We start from the raw sequence: 25,481 nt of genomic DNA, 5'->3' as shown, positions 1-25,481 counted from the left end.
TTGCTCTATTACCCACTTATTTTCCCCCCTCACTTTCCTAATTTTTGGGTTTTCATTTTGCTTTAGGTTTTTCTGTGACTGTGGTGCTGGAACACTGTCTAATCCTTGTACATTAGCTGGTGAGCCTACACATGATACAGATACACTATATGACTCTGCTCCACCTATAGAATCTAATACATTGCAGCACAACTGAATTCCTTCCCTAAAGAAAAGTCCTGCCATTCTAACATCATAACTTAAAACATTTTTTTTGGAAGAAGATTTAAAATATTTGCCCATGCTACAGGAAGAGACTGTATTAAAAATGGATACACGAGGTCAGTTGACACTATGAAGCTCAAGCTACCAAAAAGAAAGTGGCAATATATTGACTCAGGATCTCAAAGCTGGGTGTTTTAGCATTACTGTGTAAAGACTTTTGAAGGGACAGAAGTGAAGAAATAAGCTGCAATTTTGTACAGATACCAACTTCTGAAAAAAAGCTGGTGTTTTTACAACTAGCATTGAATGCAGTCCAATTTGCAGTAGTACTCTTCAATAGACAAGCAGCTTTGTTGCTGCCTTTATGGACATGGGTACCAATTGCTTTTGTAATATGGTAAAAATGTGAGCTAGCACTTCTGCGTTTCTTTTGATTTTTTTTAACATGTATTCAGATTGAGAAATATGATTTTAATGCTTTAATCTCATGTAGTTTGTTTTTAATTTCAAGCAAATCTTCTTGTACTTGAATGTGCCCTGTTTTGTTAGCACACCTAGACTTGCTGTAACTGTACTCATGTCCCAGTATGTACGTTCTTTCTATGAAAGAGAAAACACTAATCTTAAATTATATCCAGCAATGTTTCTGGTATCCTTTAAGAAAAGTTAAGACTATTATTTCCTTCCCTTCCCTGTGCAGCATTCAAAATCACCCCTAGAAAAAGTGAGTGTTTTAATGAGACTTCCTAGGAAGGGATGCACTGTAAAACAAAAGTATTCTTGTAACTCAGTTTTGTGAAAGGTAAAAACTACTATGTTTTAAAGTACACTTTAGAAAGTCTCTTCAAAACAGTCCTGTATTTGAACTCTGTTCATAGTTTTTTTTTGAACAGTTTAGACTAAACTGCTGGAAATTAAAAACAATTTCCTGCATTAAGCTGAGACAAGTATATATACAGCCCTATACAGTTTCATAGCTCCCTCCCCCCCATTTATGTGTATTGGTGACAGTGGGTATAAACAGCCTGAAAGTGTATGCATGTACCATAACATCTAGACTTAATATATTGTGGAGTATTCAATAACCATTATGTAGAAGGTAGATAAGAATTAAAAGGGTTTAATTTCCTAGAAAGAAAATGGAAAAATGGTCATTTTTAAAAAATAAAGTTTATTAGATCATAACGTTGTCTGAATTTACCACCTTTGTCAAAAGTCAACTCAAAGCTTCCAATGTAGTCTATAATTCCTTAATCAAAGTCAGCAACTTAGGGACAGCTTCAGCATCTACAGTCGACCTTTCACTAGCCAGGCAAACTTCCCTTAAAATTAAAAAAAAAAAAAAAAAAAAAAGGCTTAGTTTGTGTTTTTTACAGTGTATCAACCATCCCCCTTTATGGTTTTAATAAGGTCAGCTGCATGGCAAAATTATATCCCGAGTATAATTACCGAAATAATCGTAGTGATTGAGTCATCTTCTCAAATTCTCTTGCTTTTCTATGTCCCTTTTGAATAACCTCCTCTGGAAGATTAGCAAGCCTTGCTGCATTAAAGCCATAGCTTTTAGGACAAGCTCCCTTAATGAATTTATAGAGGAAGGTAATAGTCTCCTGGCTAGGATCCTCACATTCATTTTCTACCATGCATGCCTAAAAAAGGAAAATAGTTTATTATTATGTTCTATTCATGTGCTAGCAATGGAAGTACCTGACTTGATTGCCTCAAAAATCAACTTTTGAATAAGCACTTTATACATACCATGTGGCCCAGGCGCACTGCAACATTTTGAGAATAATCTTCTACTAACGAATGGTAGTGGGTAGAAAACAATGTACGACACTTTATGTTCTCAGCAAGTTCTTTAACAACTGCATTTGCTATTGCTGTTCCATCGAATGTTGCAGTACCTCTCCCTATTAAAATAAAATATGCATAAATTATGCATCTGCCTTATACCAGAAGACAGACCTCACAAAGGAATGAAAAAAAGGGGAAAGGATTAATAGTAATAACAACAAAAAAAGTAATAATTTGTGCACCCAAAGAATAAGCCCTGTTTTTAGCTACATAGATCCACTTAGCAACCCTTGGTGAAGGGCACCTTTCTATTTTTAAAAGATTTTGGGTAATCTCTACACCCAACACGAGGATCAAATGTTTACAGTCCTGCAATTGAGTCCGTGTTTCTTTTTTTAAGAGTACTCTTAAGAAATGCCCTATTAGTTTCTCATTACACATCCTCATATTATAACAACTATATTTTAATAGGATGAAGTTTAGAACCTTGGTAATTAACCAAAGACCTTTTTCACATGATCTGTTACCTATGACACAAAGGTGAGTGCATTCAAACTTTTTTTCAAGAAAGGTCTGGCCATCTTCAAGAAAAATTAAAGTTTTAAAAACAGCCTCCAAATGGAAATTGTAATGTCTTACCTAATTCATCCACAAGCACCAGAGAATGTGCGGTTGCATGCCTAAGTATGCTGGCAGTTTCACTCAATTCAACAAAAAATGTACTTTCGCCTAAAAAAGCACACAGGAGATCTTTTTTTAGCATCCAAAAAAAACAGTACTTCATCTTTTAGGTTCATATCATCACCTACCCAGTACTAAAGGTTACATCTCAAGAGATTATGCAATTCTTGAAATAATCTTTTCAAATGCCTGAAAGTATTACACTTGGAAAAACAAGAAAAATCAAACATCCACTAGAAATGGCTCATACACCAGTTTCAAGGCATATGTATTACAGAAATGAAGGGTCAAATAATAAATCCTTAGGTGAAAACTCACCTGACATTATTCTGTCTGAGGCACCAAGTCTAGTAAATACTCTATCAATTGGTGTGAGCCTACACACTTCAGCAGGTACATAACAACCCATCTGGGCCATTACAGCTAATAGGCCAGCCTGTGAATGAAGGAGGAAAAGGTCTTTAGTACCAGTTAGTAAAGAAAAACACAGAGAGAGGGATACATAAGATATTCAGAAAACAAGCAATAAGCCAAGCTAATAAACATTCATCTTTCATAAGAATGATTATATACGAGTCAGGCACTCTTAAAAAAATTGTTCACAATCCAAAGTAGGCAAAGGGAAGCCTAGCAAAGCAAGAGGCTTATAGGGCCCAACCGGCCTTAAAACCTCAGAGCCTTGGGATCCCTGGGTGGTGCAGTGATTTGGCGCCTGCCTTTGGCCCAGGGCACGGTCCTGGAGACCCGGGATCAAATCCCATATCGGGCTCTCGGTGCATGGAGCCTGCTTCTCCCTCTGCCTGTCTCTGCCTCTCTCTATCATAAATAAATAAATTTTTAAAAAATTAAAAAAAACCTCAGAGCCTTGAATTTTTAACCCACTGCATTAGTGATTCTCAACACTGGAGGACTACACAGTACAATCACTTAGGAGCTCTTTAAAATTACTGATGTCTAGAACCAATTCTGGACCAAATGAATCAATCTGGGATGATGGAACCCCTTCCTATACTTTTGTCAAGCTCTCCCAACTGATGATAAATGAAAATGGGGTTGAAAACCACTGCACAATATACTATACTGCTCTTGCTAGTTAGCAAATTCAGTGAACCTAAGTAGAAGATCATACAAGAGAGCAGGGGGGTTGGCAAACATTTTTAGTCAAGGGCCCAATGTCTCGGTCATATTTTTTCCTTTCCACAACCCTTTAAAAAAATGTAAATCATGTTTAGCTCAGTGGCTGGCCAACCCCAGATATAAAGACAGATATTTACTGTCTTTTCTAAAAGCAGTTCTAAAAGCAGTTTCCAACAGTTACTAGAGGTCATGAATTTTATTTTATTTGCTTTCTTACCCGAACCAGTCATGAACCTGAGGGACAAACCTGCAACATTTTCATTCATTATGAATAATACATCTACCCTCAGAGGAAATCCAATCCAGTCAAAGAGTTTGTAAAGAAATCATAAGCCAAAACCTCTTTGGCCTTTTTAACGTACACTTCCCATAACATCAGGCGGGTATTTGATAAAGGTAAAATACATTTCTCAATTTTATAATACAAAGCATTTTTCCTTTGCTTCCTAGTATGCTAGTGACTGAATTCTATATAATTTATGTGCTATTTGGAAAGGATGGCCTATATATCTAATATATTCTTAATGACTTTCTGTAACAAACCTTAAAGCTCAGTTTACCTGTCTCATGAGTGTAGACTTGCCCCCCATGTTAGGTCCAGTAACAAGCACACAATAAGCTTTGCCATTTTCCTCCTCCTCTTCCTCACAGCCTATTAGAATGTCATTGGGTATAAAATCATCTCCAAAAAAAGTCTTCGTAATGCAGGGATGACGTGATCCTCTAAGGTCTAAGAAGGGAGGAGTTCCTTCTTCTGGCAACAAAATTACTGGACGACACATAGGGCCATCACTCCCTTGACTGTAGTTAGCCAGGCATAGTAAGACATCTGTTAAAGAGAGGGTAAAAGTGAGGCTTCATCATTTTTGAGATTGCTTGAGAAGCACAAGATACCCAACTAATCTAAAAAAATCTTTCCAAAATACTTTTTCAGTGGGTGGTATGTTCTACTTGCTTTTTAGACATAAGGTCTTTTTTCCCCTAACAATAGGCACTCTAGAATACATAAAATGTTTTGTTTATGCATTTATTAACAGAAAATAAGTCACTACTAAATGTTTTCTGTGTCTTCATTAGACCACTTGTAGTGAAATGAGAAATAACTAATTTTCAGCCCAAAATCTCTCACCTCAAAGTAAGACTTAGTCCTTTAACATCTGGACCAGAGGAATGCCATGGGGAAGCTAAGAAATACAACAGGGAAATGCTATACTGACATCTCTTACTTGACCTAATCCTGGACCTAGCACTTCTTAGAAGCAGAATGTTGTCACAACAGGTACACTGATAAAAAACAATCTTAAGAGGAAAATGAATTCACCAATTTTGAATGCCTGTGTTGAAGGAAGATTTAAATTACCCATCAAACCGTTCAAAGCTGTACTAGTTTAAGAAAAATGTGGCAAAAACTGAAGGATGCTATTCTATCCCGGACAGTTGCATTCAGATCAAAATAGTTCTGTTACAAATTTGGGTAAACTATGGTTACTGTATTTTTAAAATATAGGAAAAAGGGATCCCTGGGTGGCGCAGCGGTCTGGCGCCTGCCTTTGGGCCCAGGGCGCGATCCTGGAGGCCCGGGATCGAATCCCACGTCGGGCTCCCGGTGCATGGAGCCTGCTTCTCCCATCTGCCTGTGTCTCTGTGTCTCTGCCTGCCTCTCCCTCTCTCTCTCTCTCTCTCTCTCTCTCTCTCTCTCTCTCTCTCTCTCCCTCCCTCCCTCCCTCCCTCCCTCCCTCCGTGACTATCATAAGTAAATAAAAATTAAAAAAAAAAAGTTTAATAAAATATAGGGAAAAACCCTAAACTGTGTAAAACAGCAAAGGCTCAAATAATTGGCCATGAAATTGAAAAAGGAAATTATTTAATGAAGCTGAAAAAGCTATTAAATTAAAAATATATTAATCAAAGCCCTTAGAAATCAATTGCAGGAAAGAAAGTGTGATATATTAGGCTAAAAGAAAAAAGATTATTAAAATCTTGCAATACACAGATAAAGAGAATAACTGAAAATACAGAACGAAGACGTGATGGGCCAGGAGAGTTTTAATTTCATCTAACAAAAAGAAGCTTAAAACCAGTATCAGAAAGAACAATGGGACGCCTGGGTGGCTCAGCAGCTGGGCATCTGTCTTTGGCTCAGGGCAACTAAACTAGTCATTCTGTCTAGTGAGGAGGCAAATCTATACACTCATTACCTGTGCTGAGAGATATCCTCCATGGCAAATGTCCAATGGATTTAAATCTTAATGCACAAGATACAAGGCATGACTAACCAAAGCCTTAGGAACAAGCTTGTTCCAAGTCTTACCTAATACTGCGATGCACTCAACAGCAGACTGCCAGTCCTTGTAATTTTTATCAAAGTTATAAAATAGTCGCCTCATACAGTCCTTCAAGGATACGTCTCTCCGTTCTTCAGCATTTATCAGATTAGCCAACTTCTTTTCAATAGTTTTGGTCCAGTATCGTTTACAGCCCTTCTTGGTAGATTTCAACTCATATTCTTCTGGCAAATTACGAGTGATGAAATTCTCTGGAATTTCCAACTGATAACGGTTCCTACCAATCCCCCAGTAGACAATGGTCCTGCAGCCAATTCGACTGCGCTGTTTCTCCAAGTATTCCAGGAGGCTCTGTTCATTTTCTCTTATGTCAGCAAGAGCTTGGTCATAATCAGAGTCAAATCCTGCTTTGGGAGTAATTAGTCCAGTCTTTCGAGCCTTTTCATGATCAAAGGCTGTATCCCATCGGTTTAATTCTACAGTCAAATCAGGAAAACGGCCCTCAGGATTTTTTGTCTGCAGAGTAATAACCTGCTTAAGGATTTTAGACTTAAAGTTGTCCACGACTTCTTCCATGATCTCTATAATTTTACATATTACTTTGAATCCTTCTAGAGCAGAAAGAAAATCAATAATCTTTTTTTTGCTGTATGTAGTCTCTTCATACATTATAGCTCTGCTATCTGGGTGGTTCTGGCTCTTCAAGGGAGACCCAACATTATGAATTTTACTCAGCAGCCTCTCGAGGTCTGGAAGCTTCTTTAAAAGGTCCGCCACATCAGAGATTTTGTCAGGCACAACCATGAGGTCTTCTATAGCATCTAGACGATCATTGATAGCAGAAGGGCTACAGAGTGGGGCACAAAGCCACTGCTTTAGAAGCCGCTTACCAAAGGGAGTATGGCAAGTATCAATCTTCTCTAGCAGGGTCCCTTCAGTAGAACCATCTGTTCCATTCATGAAAATCTCCAAGTTGCTTAATGTCACAGCATCTAGCACCATTCGTTGATTGGCTTTAGCAAAAACAGCACCAGGTCTTGTAGCACTGACCATGTCAGAATCCAAGGGAATGTATTCTTCAAAATTAGCCATTGATAAGAGCTCTTGATCAATAAGGCATTTTTTGAGGTAGAAGACACAACCACCTAGAGCAGAGAGGGCCAATTCACTCTTCTCTCCTGGTGTCAGCCCAAGAGAATCAGACTCTGAGGTCATACCTTTAAGCACCTGGGGTAACATCACCCCACTGTCCTCATTTAACTTTTCCTTAAAATATTCTTCTTCAAGGAGAGTTCTCAAAGTTTTGGCTGCATCCCAAAACTGGGAGCCTGGTATGAGACCTTCCTGAAGAGAGGAGGATAATGAACCCTTCAGAATCATCTTAGTTTCTGTTGAGAGATTTCCTTTCTCAAACAAGACTTGTACTGGAGGATAGTGTGCCACTAGAGTCCTAAACCTGGAACAATGGCGATCGTCTGAAAACTGACCTATGAAAAACTTTCCCAGTGAGGTATCAACAAAACATACTCCATACACCCGAGTGTGGCCAGAAGAATCCTCCTCTTTTTCTTTGAGGCTAAGAAGATACTTACTGTAGTTCTCAGAGGGGTCACCTTCCAATACACTGTAGGTCTGTGTACCCTTGGTAATGACTCTACAGATCTCCCTCCTCACCACTCTGTCATACTTAGATATATGTGCCATCTTCCGGCATCGTGCCTCCATCATTTCTGGGGTCTCAGTCTGTTCCACTCGTGCTACTTTATAGCCCTTCTGAACCAGAGAATCAGAGTATCGGCCAAATGCAATTTCAGGGAAACCAGAATGAGCCCAGTTGCCTTTCATGAATACCAGCCCTAGTTCATTGACTCCAGTAAGAGCATCCATGTGGTACAGCTCATAAAACTTCCCCACCTTATAAAATATAATCAGATCAAAGTTCTGAGACTTGATCTGCCACCACTTCCTCATCCCAGGAGTACAGGAATTAAGGAAATCCTCAGGCACATAGAGTGTGGATGCATCAAAATCAGGGTGATCAGGTCGCCTCCTATGTAGATCTCTTCTCTTTTCCTCCTTAAGCCATTCTAAAGTTTCATGATACCAGATAGTGGGGCGACTACTATCATCACATCCCCCACCAATGTGGGCTTGAGATTCAGAATTTTGAGGGGCAGAGTAAGCATTCAAAGCACTCTTGGTTTCCGATGAAATGCCAGTTGATCGTTTGGCGGCCAGGGGCATCTCCTTCCTAGAACTTTTCCTTTTGAGAGAGCCATTTCCAGTCACCATTTTCTTCCGCTTTGAAGCAACTTTGACCGGGCTGTCTAGGCCTTCACTGTCACTATCCCCTACTCCACTGCTTATTTCATCACTGCTTCCTTCCTCCTTAGCATCTGGCTTAAATTCCACATCAGAGCCACCAATGTCACTCTCAGAGTCTGATATGACCCTTCGTTTTTTTATTTGGCGGCTACTTCGCCTAGATCCTTGGACCTTAGGCCTTACTTCTTCTTCACTTTCAATTTCATTGTCTTCTTCACTCTTTTCTGATGAATGAGTTGCACCTACCTGGCAGTCAAAGAAAGTGTTATTTAAATACATAACAAAATCTGAAAAATTGCAATACTGCTGTATCTCAATATGCTGCAACATCCTATATCAAGAACCCAGCTCCAGAAATGAGAAACTATTTTCTTTCACTGAAAGATTATCAATTTCAGTAGCATCACACTACAGGATTAAGTGATTCTCTCATGACAGTTTTATCCCATACAACAGTGATGAAGCCATTAGCAAGACCATACACCCCAAATACCTACCTACACGCAATGCCCTCATTAACAGCTGTGGAAGGAACTTTTAAATCTCCCTGTTACCTTTCTTCTAGGGTCACCTCTCCCAGAGGGACATATGAAGTCTGCCATTTTATAAATTCTTCAGCATAAGAAAGCAGTGCAATCTACTATACTGGTTTCTAGTCCTTGCTCTTCCACAAACCAGCTGTAGTTTCTTGGGCAAGACATTCACTTATCATGGATTGGATCTCCCACACAAGTTATATGAGACTAAATGATCTCTGTATTACCATCCAGTTCTAAATCTTTCATTTACGTTATAAACCCTGGTCTCGACCTCAAAAATAAGATTAAAAACATTTCTCTTAAAATACCCATTAGATTAGCTTGTTTATTCCCAATCTGTAATAGAATAAAACATAAAATCAGGCCTAGTCATAAATGAATTTCTTAAGCGTATAGTTCATTAATCTGTTAAATTAGAGAAAAATGATTTAATTCACTCAAAATAGTGACCATTAACATTTGAAACTCAGGCTGTATTTCAAGGTTATTTAACCTCTATTCTTTTATCCAAAACACAAACAAAACAAAAAGAACATCAAGTAACTAATTTCCAGAGCCTGACCACACTCTCATAGAGACTTACCACCAGACATAACCAGTTTTACCACCATATCCTTACTTTCCTGAGCTCATTACTTGTTACCAAAATGGTACTACTACTTATGGGATGTATTCTAGGTTTGAACTTGAGAACTTAAAGCAAAATGGCTGCTGAGATTCTAATCTAACTTAACCTACAGTTCTACATAAAAATATATGAATGAGGGGATCCCTGGGTGGCTCAGCGGTTTGGCGCCTGCCTTTGGCCCAGGGCGCGATCCTGGAGTCCCGGGATCGAGTCCCACATTGGGCTCCTGGCATGGAGCCCGCTTCTCCCTCCTCCTGTGTCTCTGCCTCTCTCTCAATCTCTGTGTCTATCATGAATGAATAAATAAATAAATATTTAAAAATATATATATATGAATGAGTATTTGGAGCACCTGGGTGGCTCAGTCAGTTAAGCATCCAGACTCTTGATTTTGGAACAGGTCATGATCTCAGGGTTGTGAGATCAAGCCTCTCATTAGGCTCCACACTGAGTGTGGAGCCTGCTTAAGATTCTCTCTCTCCCTCTCCCCACGCTCACTCTCTCTCACAAATAAAAAGAAAAAAAAGGTATGTATATTAAAGTATGTGCATATACACACACACACACACACACACACACACACATACATACATGAATAATACATATAAATAGGGCAGCCCGGATGGCTCAGCGGTTTAGCGCCACCTTCAGCCCAGGGCCTGATCCTGAAGACCCGGATTGAGTCCCATGTCGGGTTCCCTGCATGGAGCCTGCTTCTCCCTCTGCCTGTGTCTCTGCGCCTCTCTTTCTGTCTCTCATAAATAAATAAAACTTTAAAAAATAATAATACATATAAATAAAACAAGGGAATATCCCTTTAATATATCCCATCCCTCTTTTCTATCACTTTCCAACAGAATTAACAACGGACTGTTTTAACAATATCCCACCTCCATCTCTTCTTCTTCCTCTGGTTCTGAGGGCTCATCACACACAGCCAATTCAAGCCTCTCAATCTTGTCTTTATTCAAGGCTTCATCTGCACGTTGCATTGCTCTGAGTATTTCAGGCTTTGAACTGTAAAAATGACCTCCCTTTTGTACTTCCTTTGATTTTGACCCTAAAAAATTAATACATAGATTTAATTTATATTTCTTATGAAGCAAATCTTATTTATAAATAAGAACAGTTAACTAAGTAATGGGCTCAGTGTACAACTGTCTTAATGAAAAGAATCAAGCAGTTCTTAATGTTCCATTATTTCTGATTGATAAGACTGATAAAGCCTACAAAGAAGGAATTACCAGGGGAAAACTACCAGTGAAACTTTTATTAACTATTTTACCTCCTTGAAGTCGCCTTAACTGCTGGGTCACCCATGACTACTTCATCTCTCTTCTAATGACCTGGGACCCTGACCCTAAATAGATAAGGCGGCACAACTCCTCAGGTGAAGCATGAGAGGTTTTAAAAAGCGTCTGAGACCCTCTGTACAGAAAAAAAAATTTTTTTTTTACTTCAGGAAAGCAAAAACTACACTTTCAGTCAAATGAAGCTATGATACTAAGTTTATCCCCAAGGTAATTTAATAGGGTATATTACAAACAAAAACAGGTATCCTTACCCTATTGGTAAGGATACTAACATTTTTGAATGATAACTGAGTTCAGACTTGGAATGGTTTTTTTAAAGGTTGAATCAAATTGTCTTCAGGTGAAAACTCTTACTTTATTCCTTTTCATTTAAATTACTAATTTTTTTTACATTACTTATTTTTTAAAAGATCTGAAAGCGTGTGCATGCTGAGTGAGGGGAGTGGCAGAGGGTGAGGAGAGAGAATCTCAAGCAGACTCCCTGCTGAGTGGGGCCTAGGCCTCCATTTCAGGAGCCCAAGATCAGACCTGAGCCAAAACAAAGAGTTGAACACTCAACTGAGTGAGCCACCCAGGTGCCCCAGGAGCTATAATTTTAAATGACACACTGGTCCACTGAGCAAAAAATTAGATGAAGTTAATCACAAATCTAATGGCACAAAACAGTTCGGTTTTTTTCCCAAGAGGCCTAATGGATAAGTCTTTGTTTTCTTCTGACCAAATATAATTAGAAAGCAAACCTGAACTTGTCTAAACTTAATGCATCCAAATATTACATTATTTCCTTTTTTCCACTGTATACCAAAACTAACAGAACATCCTGAAGTGCCATTACATTAGCAACTTAGTGAGCTACCTGAAATAAAGGTACAATTTCCCATTTTTCTAAAGAGTGGCACCAGCAGTACAAACTGCAACAATCAAGTCCACTGGAGGGTGGCTCCTAACTTCAAGTGCCTCTTTGCAGCTGCACTCACCGCCCACCTATCTAATGACATCATCATTCCCCCAAAACCCAATGCAAACTACTTGACAATTCTAAGACAAGCGCCCCCCTCCCCAAAGAATTAAAAACCTACTTTTCTCATCCATGCTATTACAACAATTTGGGAACGGAAAGGGCAAAAGGCATTATGCAATAGGGGTGGCCTTTACAAAATAATGACAACAAAACGTAAACTCTGGGCATTTTAAAAGTCATGTTGCCAAACCTTTGTTTATAATCTCAAAATTAGGGGTGCCTGGGTGATTCAGTCAGTTAAGCATCCTATTCTTGATTTCAGCTCAGGCCATGACCTCAGGGTCCTGAGATTAAGCCCTGGGCTTAAGATTAATCCCCCTTCTCTGCCCACACTTGTGTGTGCGCACGTGAGTAAACAGTATGTGAGTTACTGTGTTGGCCAAGATTATGCAGCAAATTAATATGGAAGATAGAACCAAATTTCCATATTCTGTTTACATCCTACAGGTAAGATTTCCATGTAGACTGAACTTTCTTCAGTGTGCCCTCCTGGCCCTGCACTATGGATAAGCACTATGACCAAAAAGCAGGATTCCCATAGAGTTCTGGGAAACGGACCCTTCTTCTGATTCCAAAACACTGAATTCAGTTAACATCCTAGCCTAGAGATTCTAAGGATAATGGATAAGGACTTACTCATGCTCAAGTGCATGTGGTGTGCATGCACTGTGTAATTCAAGGAACTGATAGGTTCCCCTGGCCCAAGTGAAGCTGCACAGGCAGGACTCCTGGTATCCTAGGACATGAGAAAGCTGGGCCTGGGAAAAGGAAGTCATGGTGCCCAGAAGTCTGATGTGAAACTCAACTCAGATGTGCTCATAGGGAGGATTTAAGGCCAGGTAAGCATACATCTCCATCTGCCCTAGACAATGTCACTGATCTATATGCTACATATCCTCACTGCACTGACTTTCTCTTGGATCTCTGAAGATGGAGCACCATTAATTTACCCTTTTCATGCCTGAATTGGTATTGTGGTCCAAATGATATCTAATCATGAAAATATTTTTCCTTTAAGGGAATGATATTGCCGTAAGTCAACTGAAAAGACAGAAATAAAAACTCCACTCCGCTGTGTCTTTTTCCCATGCTGGAAGTATTCACCCTGCCACTCCTAAGTCATTGGCGTAAAATACACTTAATTTCACCGTGTGGGAGATGCAGACACTTGTGCTCTTGTGTTGCATGCTTGCTCTCTTACATGCTCTCTCTCTCTCACACACACACTCTGCAGAGTGGACTCTCTTACCTGTGTATGGCTTTAATAGCCTTCTGCTAACCCAGCCCCTTGTTGGGCTGTCATCAAAAAACTGTACATGAATTCGGACAGACTTCCCTTTCTCACGGATGAATGTTCCATCAAAAGGGTGGTTGTAAACCAGGCAAGGCCACCAGGGATAACCCTCCATCTTGGCCCAAACCAAATCACCTGGTGAGAAGTCACAAGAACTGTTGCCAAAAAGAAATATATAACTTGGTTAATATTTGGTTAAGCTGCATTAAAGGCAATTACCTACAAATTAGCAATTCTAAAGAAGGCATCGTTAACACTCCTTTGAAGTTTTCCGGCATTAATACTCAAACACAGAAATTCTAGAATAAATGATTTTTTTAAAAAAAATCAGATATCAAAAAAAATAGTAAAAAAGATCAGATGTTAAAGTCACTTTTAAAAACATAAGCAAATATCACAATGCTTACTTAACATATTAAGACAAATACAAATGGGGGATCCCTGGGTGGCGCAGCGGTTTGGCGCCTGCCTTTGGCCCAGGGTGCGATCCTGGAGACCGGGGATCGAATCCCACGTCAGGCTCCCGGTGCATGGAGCCCGCTTCTCCCTCTGCCTATGTCTCTGCCTCTCTCTCTCTCTCTCTCTCTCTCTATCATAAATAAATAAAAAAAAAAAGACAAATACAAATGTAATGAATTCTGGTACTAAGATGAAAAACTATTTCTCAGAATCATTCCAAGTTATAACTATGGCCAAATTCTGGTACAATACTGCTAACAAGAAAAAGGCACAGACGTACATGCTCTCCAAATTACAATGTATCACACCTATATATCACAATAGGGTACGTCAGGAACAGGACCTGACCCACTCTATTAATAAAATACCAAGTATACTATGTAATTTGCTAATGATAATAAATATTAACTCATTAGAGTCTGCTTGGGATCTTTTCCAGTTAACACTTCAAAAGCTACATAGTACACTACTAACCCCCACCTCTAAAAATCTAGTTTTATGGAAAAAGTAAACAGAGAAGTGGCTAATGTGCCCCTCACATAATTAACATATATGCCTGTAGAATCAAAAACAAAGATTCAATCTTCAGGAAAATTAAGTTGGCCCTGAAGGTTTCCTGAGAAAGGGAAAGAAGAGGGTAAGGGGAGCAGAAGATGTACACCTGAAACTGTAGAACACTGTATGTTAACTAACCAAAATTAAAATTAAAATCATAGGGACACCTGGATGGAGCAGTCAGTTAAGCACCTGGCTCTTGATTTGGGTCATGATATCAGAGTCGGGAGATCGCGCCCCCACGTCAGGCTCTGTACCAGGTGTGGAGCCTGCCTGAGATTCTCTCTCCCTCTGCCCCTTTCCCCACTTACATGCTCATGCTCTCTCTCTTAAAAAAAAAGAAAAAAATTAGGGACGCCTGAGTGGCTCAGTGGTTGAGCCTCTGGCTTCCACTCAGGGCATGATCCTGGGGTCCTGGGATTGAGTCCCGCATTGGGCTGGCTCCCCACAGGGAGCCTGCTTCTCCCTCTGCCTGTGTCTCCGCCTCTCTCTCTGTGGGCCTCTCATGAATAAATAAATAAAATCTTTAAAAAAATTTAAAACTTAATAAAAAAAAAAAAAAGTAAAGACTACATACAGCAGAGTCTCTCAGTGATGGAGAGGCCACAATAATAAATTCTGCAAGTACTATATACGAAGATTTTCTGAACTTGCTTAAAGGTTTTCATTGAATAAATGTTAAAGTAAGTACATTATAAACAAAAACATTTTAGAATAGCTTCCATTAGTACATTGGGGCAACTTTCTTCAGACCCAATCATGAAGTTAAAGTATTCCTTTCTTCAAAAATGTGAATATGGAAACCCCTAGGCTGGGCAGCCCCTGTGGCTCAGCAGTTTAGCGCTGCCTTCAGCCCAGGGCCTGATCCTGGAGACTTAGGATCAAGTCCCACATCAGGCTCCCTGCATGGAGCCTACTTCTCCCTCTGCCTGTGTCTCTGCCTCTCTCTTGTTGTGTCTCTCATGAATAAATAAATAAAATCTTAAAAAAACAAAAAGGAAACCCCTAGGCTAGACAATTAGAAGAGAAAAACAACAGCATGACTTCAGCTGGGGCTTTTCTCAAGGGCCTTTACGGTATGTGCACTCTTAACTTACAGAATCTACAGCAACCTACACATGAACAAATCTATAAATATTGCCAGCAACCTCACCACATATTGATCTTCAAATAGGAATCTCTGTACAATTCTAACTTCTACCCTTCTTCCTAATATGTCCAGTAAGAAGAGACAAAGACCCTTATAGCTGTGCAGAATGGTGTTTACAAGCCTCCCTACTGTCAAGCAGTCTTACCATGAACTCTTGGCCAGGTAGCCACTTAACCACATAAAGCCTATCACAAGTATCAGAAAACCACAAGCTTTCTTTGTACCTTAGTACCAGAGACTACCCTAAAGTTGTACTCTTATTTCTGCTGCTAAAGGAGGGAAATACCTTGTCTACCTAAAGACACTATCAATTCTGAGTCTGAACCCTGACCATATTTCCTAGAAGACTGGCCAGAATAAGTACGTTATTATTTCAGTCCTCTCCCTCAGGAAGCAGATTTCTAGCTGTATAGTCTTGAGACATCAGGCCTCAAATTGCATTATCCAAGTAGATTTTTCTGAAAGGGGGACCAGTAGGGATAGCTATCAAGCCTGGCTGCCCCCCCCTTTATAATATTTTATTTATGTGAGAGAGCAAGAGCATGCACATGCAGGGCAGAGGGAAAGGGAGAGAACAGCAGACCCCAGGGACCATGACTTGAGCCACCCAGGTGCCCCTTGGCCGCCCCTTCTTAAAGGCAACTAAATCCCTTAAAAGATACTCAGGTAAGATTTTGGTGTGTACGTGGCAAAGCCTAAAACTCCATCACTGGCTAGTTTGGGGCAGTCCTGCCCTATGTATTAAATATATGTGGATGATCCAGCCTTAGCAGTATGACAAAAGGTTTAAAAAATGTTCTTCATTTGTAAAATTAAAGAACTATTTTTCTTGCCTCTGTGAATGGATAAGTTATGGAGGGTAAGAACTAACTGCTGAACTGTTTCATTACATATCTTATGAAAATTAAAAATTATCAAGAATGGAGTTAGTGCATGAGTGACTGACAAGAATGTACATCCTGGTGGTACATTTGAAGTTCAAAAGAGCGGAACGCCTCAAAACCAGTGAAATCCTATTTTGCCTGGTATAAGGCAACAGAGCACTTGCAGGAATGAATCTCAGTTGTCTTAAGGGCTCCAAGAGAAACTGCATGATTAGATCAAAATTCTTGAGCAAAAAAAATGAGATGGCCATGTCCACCTCTTAAAAGTTCCTTTCTAGGGGATCCCTGGGTGGCACAGCGGTTTGGCGCCTGCCTTTGGCCCAGGGCGGGATCCTGGAGACCTGGGATCGAATCCCACGTCGGGCTCCCGGTGCATTGGGGCCTGCTTCTCCCTCTGCCTGTGTCTCTGCCTCTCTCTCTGTGCGTGTGTGACTATCATAAATAAAAATAAAAAAATAATAAAATTAAAAAAAAAAAAAGTTCCTTTCTATCTGTAATCAAGAGTAACCTCAAGTTTCTGAGACCCAAAAGACATGGGGAAATTTTTTTTACTTTACACCTAAACTTACTATGTAATAAAATATTTTAAGTTCATTCCAGTTTTATCCCAAAGGAAATAACTTAAACTAAGACATTGTTACCTTCAAACTCTCATTTGTACAAATGTAGTGCAAACTGTAAAACAAACCATACAGTGGTGTTCAAAGGCCTCAAAATGATTAGATCCTTTTCCAAATAACCAATTTAAAAATTTAAAGGTCTTTAAATTTATTTTGCAATGCAAATGTACATAACTCACTACAGAAAAAAAATGTGTAAAAGCTAATTACAATGGTTAACAGTTTTGAAGTAAATCCCAATCTATACAATTAAAATGAACTATTCCAACAATCTGTTTTTCAACATCACCACACAATCTTAAAGAATCTCACACATCACCTAACTTTCCTGATGTTAGCAACTGGCAGTACATTATAAAATGCAAACACTAAAAAAAATTACTACTATGCACTATTTCCTCTAATGCTAAAAGTGACACTTTAAGGGCAGCCCGGGTGGCTCAGCCTTTAGCACCTCCTTCAGCCCAGGGCGTGATCCTGGGGCTCCCTGCATGGAGCCGGCTTCTCCCTCTGCCTGTGTCTCTGCCTCTCCCCCCCCCCCCCCGTGTCTCTCATGAATAAATAAATAAAATCTTTAAATAAAGTAAATCTCTAAAAATAAATAAATAAAAGTGACACTTTAAAAACCCTGGTCCAGCAAACAGTGGCTTCCAACCAAAGAGAATTCATCAGGTAATAAAATATACTGTGTAAGGGCCCCTGGCTCAGTTGGTTAAGCTTCCGCTCTTGATTTCAGCTCAGGTCATGATCTCAGGGTCATGAGATGGAGCCCTGAGTCAGGGTCTGTGCTGGATGTGGAGCCTACTTAAGATTCCCTCTCTCCCCCTTGCCCCTTCCCTCACCCTGCTCTTGCAGGCTCTCTCTGAAAATTAATAATAAAATAAAATAGACTGTATAATAAAACTCAGTATTTTAAACATTTCATTAAAATTTTTCTTCACTGGGATGCCTGTGCCTGGGTGGCTCAGCGGTTGAGCGTCTGCCTTTGGCTCAGGGTGATTCCAGAATTGAGTCCCACATCGGGCTCCCTGCATGGAGTCTGCTTCTTCCTCTGCCTCTCTCTGTCTCTCATGAATAAATAAATACAATCTTTAAAAATAAATGTTTTTCTTCACTTAATGTTAACAAAGTTTTTAAAGCTATTAATTTTGTGGGTAAACGTCAATTCTTTATAGGTAATTTTAAAATTTTAATTTCTTGTAGCTGTATGGTTTCCAAAGAATGCATTTTAAAATAAAGGAACATATATTTTTTTAAAGATTTATTTTTACTTATTTATGATAAACAGAGAGAGAGAGAGAGGCAGAGACAGGCTCCATGCCGGGAGCCCTACACGGGACTCAATCCTGGGACTCCAGGATCGCGCCCTGGGCCAAAGGCAGGCCCGAAACCGCTGAGCCACCCAGGGATCCCCAGGAACATATTTTAATCAATGCAAAGACTCAGGTTTCCTATCAACACTACATACTGTATTTTAAAATATGGAGGGGTAGCCTGGGTGGTGCAGTTGGTTAAACATCTGACACTTGATTTTGGCTCATGTCATAATCCTACAACCCCTAAGATGTGGGATCAAGGCCAGAGTTGGGCTCTGCATTTAGCATGGAATGTGCTTGAGATTCTCTCTCCCTTCCCCTCTCCCTGCTCATGCTCGCTCTCAAATAAATAAATAAATATTTTTTTAAAGATCTTATCTATTTATTCATGAGAGACAGGGAGAGAGGCAGAGACACAGGAAGAGGGAGAAGCAGGTTCCATGCAGGGAGCCCGACATGGCACTCAATCGGGGGACTCAGGATCACGCCCTGGGCTGAAGGCAGTGCTAAACGCTGAACCACCCGGGCTTCCCTAAATAAATCTTTAAAAAAAAAAAAAAGTATGGAAATATAATGCAAGCCTGAGGATCAAGCTAGAATGTGCTATAATTTGAATACCTGCTAATATGTCATACATTAGTCCTTAAAAGAGCCTAATAATCTTAGAAAATCACATCCACTTATTCCACTGGCTCTACTTGAAAACTTGCCCAACAGTCCTATATTAACTTTACTGTATTCTATTATTTAGCTATACTTTCGGACAATCTTAACATCTTCCCCTCTTCATATAACTGTATTAACAAGGATCATTAGCCCTATGCAAATCCAATAAAATCTTTAAAAAATAATAATTAAATCACATTATTTGGGGCACCTGGGTGACTTCAGTGGTTGAGCATCTCTGCCTCTGGCTCAGGTCGTGATCCCAGGGTCCTGGGATTGAGTCCTGTATCAGGCTCTCCCTCTTTCTCTTTTTTTTTTTTAAGATTTTTTATTTATTCATTCATGAGACACACACAGAGAGAGGCAGAGACACAGGCAGAGGGAGAAGCAGGCTCCATGCAGGGAGCCCGATGTGGGACTTGATCCTGGGACCCCAGGATTAGGTCCTGGGCTGAAGGCAGGTGCCAAACCGCTGAGCCACCCAGGGATCCCTCTCCCTCTTTGTCTCTCATGAGTTAAAAAAAAAAAAAAACTTTCAAAAAAATAAAATAAAATCACATTACTTTGCTTTCTCCTTAGTCTATAATCTTGGTGTCAATGACTGGTTGTGCCCCAAACTCATAATCAACTTTTTTAGTTATCTACTTTAAAAAAAAAAAAAAAAAAAAACAGTAGATACCAAAGTACTGCTAGAATTTGCTTCCAAAAGCAATTAAAATAAACTGTTTGTCTAATAAAAATTTGTACATGTAGGGATCCCTGGGTGGCGCAGCGGTTTGGCGCCTGCCTTTGGCCCAGGGCGCGATCCTAGAGACCCGGGATCGAATCCCACGTCGGGCTCCCGGTGCATGGAGCCTGCTTCTCCCTCTGCCTGTGTCTCTGCCTCTCTCTCTCTCTCTCTCTCTCTGTGACTATCATAAATAAATAAAAATTAAAAAAAAGAATATCTATTAAAAATTTGTACATGTAAACACTGAGTCATAACATGAAAACTCTCAAACCAACCTCAGAAAATCAGCTATCAGCTTTTGCACTTAACTCTCAAGGTGGACCATCAGAGCACACTTTCCCTGCCCTCAAATAACTAATCAGAGCAATTAATTCAGAGGCCCCTACAATACCTACCTACCAGTACACCTCTGTCCATACACCTTTTCCTTCTTCAGCTTGGGCTAACTATGGCCCATCACTTATGCACTAGGGTCTACGGTGACAATATAAACTCTCAAATAAACTGACATCTAGTACTATATTCTAAATAGCATTAGAAAGAAACCTGAAAGAAGTTAAAGGAAACCAGGTTCTTGGTGGAGCAGCTTAATTTTAATTTCATGCCTTAGTGCAGGGAAAAGTCATCAGAATTAATGGTTTCAAAAGCCCCGAGCTAATGTTAAAAAGTCATAAAAGTCAGCTCAAAAGAGGCTCCCACAGACCAAATTATAACAAGTTGAGCATCTTTAATATCTTTTTTATATTAATTATATCATTTAAAACAAATTAAGGCACCTGGGTGGCTCAGTGGTTAAGCATCTGCCTTTGGCTCAGGGCATGAAGGTCCTGGGATCAAGTCCCACATCAGGCTCCTTGCAGGGAGCCTACTTTTCCCTCTGCCTATGTCTCTTATTAATAAATAAATAAAATCTTAAAAATAAAAAAATAAAACAAGGTAGGTCTGTGAAACTGAGTCCACAGGATACTTTTTAAAGAGCTTAATTTTTTTTTTAATTCTTTCCTCTTGGGACACCTGGGTGGCTCAGCAGTTGAGTGTCTGCCTTTAGCCCAGTGCGTGATCCTCGAATTTGGGGAGTCCCATATCAGGCTCCCTGCAGGGAACCTGCTTCCTCAGCCTATGTCTCTGCCTCTCTCTCTCTCACTGTGTGTCTCATGAATAAATAAACTTTTAAAATCTTAAAAAAAAAATTCTTTCCTATTACAACAATAACATTACATGTGCTATTAATTGGGAAAATATATTGCTATAAATGTTTAACTGTATGAAAGTTCTCAGGAAAGCACCTACATACAACTAGTGCAGATAGTTACCTTTTTTTTTTTTAAGATAGTTACCTTTAAATAAAGGTGATGAAAAAAGATTTGCCAGGTCTGACATTCCTTGTCTGTGAATGGGAATAGGGCATACACTTCAAACAAAGAGAGACAATTAGCACTGAAGTGAGATTGTAAAAAATAAACTAGCTAAGATTTGTATTAATAATATTTTAAAAAGCCAGATTTAAGTGGTCAAAAGCCTTAAAGTTCTCTCCATTATAATCTTAATAAACTACAGAAAAAATAATGGATGAGAAGCAGGCCTAGGGTGCATGTATGTACTGCTACCCTTCTCTTTTTTGAAGATTTATTTTTAGAGAGAGCTCATGCATGTATGCTTGCAGGGGAGAAGGAAGGGATAGACACCTCAAGGGACTCCAGGCTGAGCTGGACCCCGATGCAGGGCTCCATCCCAGGACCCAGAAATCATGACCTGATACAAAAATCAAGAGCCAGCAGCTTAACCACCTGAACCACCCAGGTACCCCCTCCCGCTACCTCTTCTTATAACCATTTACTTCAAAATGATGCCATCTTGCCTCCCTCCTTGCTCTTACGTCCAGTTATCAACATCAACACCTGCCTGCTCCAGCACTTTGCTGTCTCAACTTTTCTAAATCCTACCCCCCACTGCCACTATCCACATGCTCTATTATCAATAGATCTCCCCACCAAATATACTTCAGCCAGGGTGAGATTTTTTTAAGATTGTGTTTTGTTTTTTTAAAGATTTTATTTGAGAGAAAGAAACAGAGCTTGAGCAGGTTGAGGAGGAGATTCCCCGCTGAGCAGGGAGCCCCATGCAGGGCTCAATCTCAGGACTCCAGGACCCTGACCTGAGCCAAAGGCAGACGTTTAAGTGACTGAGCCACCCAGGTACCCCAATTTTAAAGTAATCTCTACATCCAATGTGGGGTTTGAACTCACGACCCCACTGATCAAGTCACAAGCCAGGCACCTCCAGAGTGAGCTTTCTAAAACCTCAATCTCCCCTATGGATTTCTTTCTTTTTTTTGTTTTTTAAAGATTTTATTTATTTATTTATGAGAGGCAGAGGAGAGAGAGAGGCAGAGACACAGGCAGAGAGAGAAGCAGGCCCCATGCAAGGAGCCCGATGTGGGACTTGATCCTGGGACTCCAGGATCACACCCTGGGCCAAAGGCAGGCGCTGAACCGCTGAGCCACCTTCAGCCCAGGGCGTGATCCTGGAGACCCGGGATCAAGTCCCACGTTGGGCTCCCTGCATGGAGCCTGCTTCTCCGCCTGTGTCTCTGCCTCTGCCTCTCTCTCTCTCTCTCTCTCAAGAATGAATAAATAAATAAAATCTTTAAAAAATAAATAAAAGTATCATTACAAAAAAAATAAAAAATAAAACCAATAGAAGCATAAGCCATAAAGAAAAAGACTGACAAACTTGACATTACAATTAGTAACTTCTATTCAAAAGATGTCATATGCTGAACAAAAGGATGACCCAGGGAGGAAAAAGACTTTGCATCACACACCACTGCAAAGAACTAGGAAAAAAACTGAAACAGGCAACATGAGACATTTAAGCACAGAGGAAATGTATATGACCAACACTAAAAGATGCTTGATTTGTTTTTAAAGCTTTTGACTGACCCTCAGAAAAAGTCCAAATGTCATTGTGGCCCATCAGCCTGTTCATAACTAGATCTTACATACCTCTTCAAGGCTCCCATCTGTTCTCTTCCTTCTATCCACAATCTGCAGGACCTTATTTCTGAACCAGCTTCCTAACACCCCCTTACTCCCACCGTAGCCTAGCTAACTCCTATTTGTGTCCTGGGTTTCCTTTTGAAGAGCCAAAAGCCTATCCTGACACATATATCCCTTCTTCCCTTGACCAAAGCGCACAGAGTTCGTGCACTCTGCTCCTGCTCTAAAAAGTGCCTTTTTGCTTGGCCTATACAAGGTTGTATCCAGGATCCATAATGCCTAATTCTGTGCCTGAAGAGTAGGTACATGGACATTTGTTGAATGAAGGCCTTTTAGCATGGATCCAGGAATAATCAATTCATGTTTAAGTAAACCTAACTAAACATCATGCATGTCTCATGATGAAAACTTTATGAAAAACAGTCTGTTACAGAGGATGCAAATGTAGGGGAGGAAAAATGTTTTTTCCTCTATACTTCTGGGTTCTTGGCTGAGACCCCCTCAGTAATAAAGATTAATGAGAGAAAACTGAACCAAAGTTTAACACGTATACCCCCTATATATATATGGGAGATCCTAAGGAAAACGGAGTAACTCCCAGAGATAGCCCAAGTCAAGTCACCACCTTAAATACCATCTGCTGCTAAAGACAAAAAGATAGATGGGGGGGGGGGGTGGACAGGCTAAGAGCAAACAAGGAATATGGTTGTTATGCAGATTTAAATCAGAACCGTCTCCATTAGTGAGCCTTTCTCCGAATTTAGTCATCCTCCCTTCTCTTCTGGTTCAGAGCAGGAGACATCCTTACAAATGGAGGCTTCCTTTATAAATCATTTCCCTTAACAGAGAGTAAGGTAGGATTTTCAGAACTTCCGTTGTGTCTACTGCTATAAAAAAAAAAAAAAAAAAAAAAAAAAAAAAGCCCAAAATAATCGGCCAGAGGCATCTCCTACCACTCTTCACACAGCCACATAAACTCCCTGCCTCCGAGGGTCGCTTAGAGGAGAGTCAATACCGTGAGGACGCTTAGCGTTTGGCGAATCCGCAGGACACCGAACACTCGAGTGGCTCAGAACCACCAACCGACTGTCCAGCCTCCAGGGGAGCCCTTCACTTTTTCAGACCCTCTCCCCCTCCATCCTCTCCGGCGCCTACCATTACACTCCGCGCCTCATGCAAAACCTGCGATGCGGCAAAACGCGAGCTTCTCAAAATGTCGCCCGCGGCCCCGACAAAGGCCGGCCGAGCGGCGGGCAGCCCTCCCGGCCGGCTCCCCCGGCGTCGCGCCCGGCCCCCGGCCCCCGGCGCCCGGCCCCCGCCCCGGCCGCACCCCGGCCGCCACACTCCCTCTCTCGATTCCAAAAAACTGCGGTGCCGCATCCTCCCACGGAATCGTCGTCGGGAGGGCCGCTGCATCCTAAAAGGACACCTTCCCAACTTCACACGGCACTTAAACGTGTATCAAGAGGAACACAGCCTCGAAATCCTTCATTTGTTTGGGTGCCTGCGGGCCTACCTAGGGGACCACCCGGCCGAGCCCAGCACTTTCGGCTCCCCCCCCCGCCCCGCCCCTGCAACCCTCACTCGGGCCAATCAGGCCCCTCGGCCTGCGGCCTGACACACCCCCGGGCGCCCAGCTCGCCGCCCCCCGCCCCCGCCCCCGCCCCCGCCCCCACCCCCGGGCAGGCCGCCCGCCGCCCCGCAGGCTCCAGGCGCCCGAGGCTCAAAGCCAAACAATCAAGTGTGTTCGCCGGACGTCGGTCGGCCGGCCGGCCCTCAATTCACTGTCCCAGCTCGGAACCAGCACGGCTCGCCGCCCCCCGCAGGCATCCCCCCTTTCCCGCCACCCCTCCCCCGCCGCAGGCAGGCAGCACCCCCGCCCGTGCGCACCCCGCGCGGCGCGTGCCGAGCTCCTTTCTCTTCCCGCCCCGCCCCCACCGCTCCCGTCGCCCCCCCCCCCACGACCCCGAGCGCCGTGCACCCCCCTCGGGCCCAGCCTCCCGCCCGGGGGAGCCCGTCTCCTCCCCCGCCTTCCTCCTCCCACCCTGTTTACCACCTACGCCCCCTAACGCCGAGGGAGCAAACCCAGCCCCCGCAGCTCCCCGGCCAGGCGCGCACTGCCACCTCCTCCGGGCCGCGCAGCCCGCTAGTGCCCCCGAGCGAGCCTCCCTTCCCCAGGCTCGCCGCGTCCCGCCGCTGCGCCCCACCCCCTACCTGGCGGGGGCCGCAGGCGCGGCAGCCCTCCGCAGCCCTCCGTTGATGTTCCTCGCCTCCGGCGGCGACGCGCGGCCAGCCAGCGGCCCAGGCCCAGGTTCGGCCTCGCTCCAGGCCGCATCCCCGCCGGGAGAAGGGGAGGCCCCGGCGGCAGCGGCGCCGCCGCCTTCACCTGAGGCCCTGGCCGAGGCCTTGTTGGCATTACTCAGCGTTGGAGACTTGGGGAAGAAGCTGTAGAGCGTGCTCTGTCGCGACATAGCGACGGCCGGCGAGGCCCAACCGCTGTGTCTGGCCGAGCGACTACAGGCACGGAGGAAACCGCGCGGCGCCTGCTGGCGGGAAACCTGGGGGGAGGCGCGCTGCGCCGGAGGGACACGGGCCGCGACGGCCAATCGGAGGGCGCCGGGGCGTGCGCGCGCGGCGTGGGGGGCGGGGCGCGCCCGGGCCCCGCCCCCAGGGGGCGTCGGGCGACGTGGGGAGGGGCGGGGCCGCCAAGCCGCGGGGGCGGGGGCGGGGGCCCGGCGCGCTCGCAGCGCGGGGCTGCGCGGGGCTGCGCGGGGCTGGAGTCCGGGCTGCAGCGGCGGTGCGGGAAGGGAGGCGGGCAGCGGTGCCGACATCACGCGGTGATGCACCTGGGTGGCCCGGGTGCAGGGCGCGAGCGCAA

At 42.5% G+C, this 25,481-nt stretch overlaps 2 protein-coding genes across 5 annotated transcripts in view; one reads left to right on the top strand and one right to left on the bottom strand.

The window, feature by feature from the left end:
- FBXO11 (F-box protein 11) overlaps window positions 1–1,389 on the top strand; it is an 88,783-nt gene extending 87,394 nt beyond the window's left edge. For both annotated transcript variants that reach the window (XM_055327974.1, XM_055327975.1), the window contains exon 23: window positions 67–1,389. In XM_055327974.1, the coding sequence (XP_055183949.1) occupies window positions 67–196 (130 nt within the window). In that variant the 3' untranslated portion in view covers window positions 197–1,389. The remainder of the gene's footprint in view (window positions 1–66) is intronic.
- On the bottom strand, window positions 1,356–25,160 carry MSH6 (mutS homolog 6). 3 transcript variants are annotated; one of them, XM_055327971.1, is made up of 10 exons: window positions 24,818–25,160; window positions 13,180–13,379; window positions 10,487–10,656; window positions 6,131–8,675; window positions 4,380–4,648; window positions 3,001–3,118; window positions 2,641–2,730; window positions 1,963–2,117; window positions 1,654–1,853; window positions 1,356–1,526 (listed from the first exon to the last, which is right to left on the bottom strand). In XM_055327971.1, the coding sequence occupies exons 1-10, from the start codon at window positions 25,072–25,074 to the stop codon at window positions 1,445–1,447; spliced, it is 4,086 nt and encodes a 1,361-aa protein (XP_055183946.1). In that variant the 5' UTR covers window positions 25,075–25,160; the 3' UTR covers window positions 1,356–1,444. The 3 variants fall into 3 exon arrangements, with proteins under 3 accessions (XP_055183946.1, XP_055183947.1, XP_055183948.1); XM_055327972.1 differs by having other exon boundaries at window positions 24,844–25,019; XM_055327973.1 differs by lacking the exon at window positions 1,356–1,526 and having other exon boundaries at window positions 1,676–1,840.
- Between the last annotated feature and the right edge of the window lie 321 nt (window positions 25,161–25,481).

Source organism: Nyctereutes procyonoides, unplaced genomic scaffold, assembly GCF_905146905.1.
Source record: "Nyctereutes procyonoides isolate TBG_1078 unplaced genomic scaffold, NYPRO_anot_genome, whole genome shotgun sequence".
Classification (NCBI taxonomy): Eukaryota; Metazoa; Chordata; class Mammalia; order Carnivora; family Canidae; genus Nyctereutes; species Nyctereutes procyonoides.
This window is presented reverse-complemented; position numbering and strand designations above follow the sequence as displayed.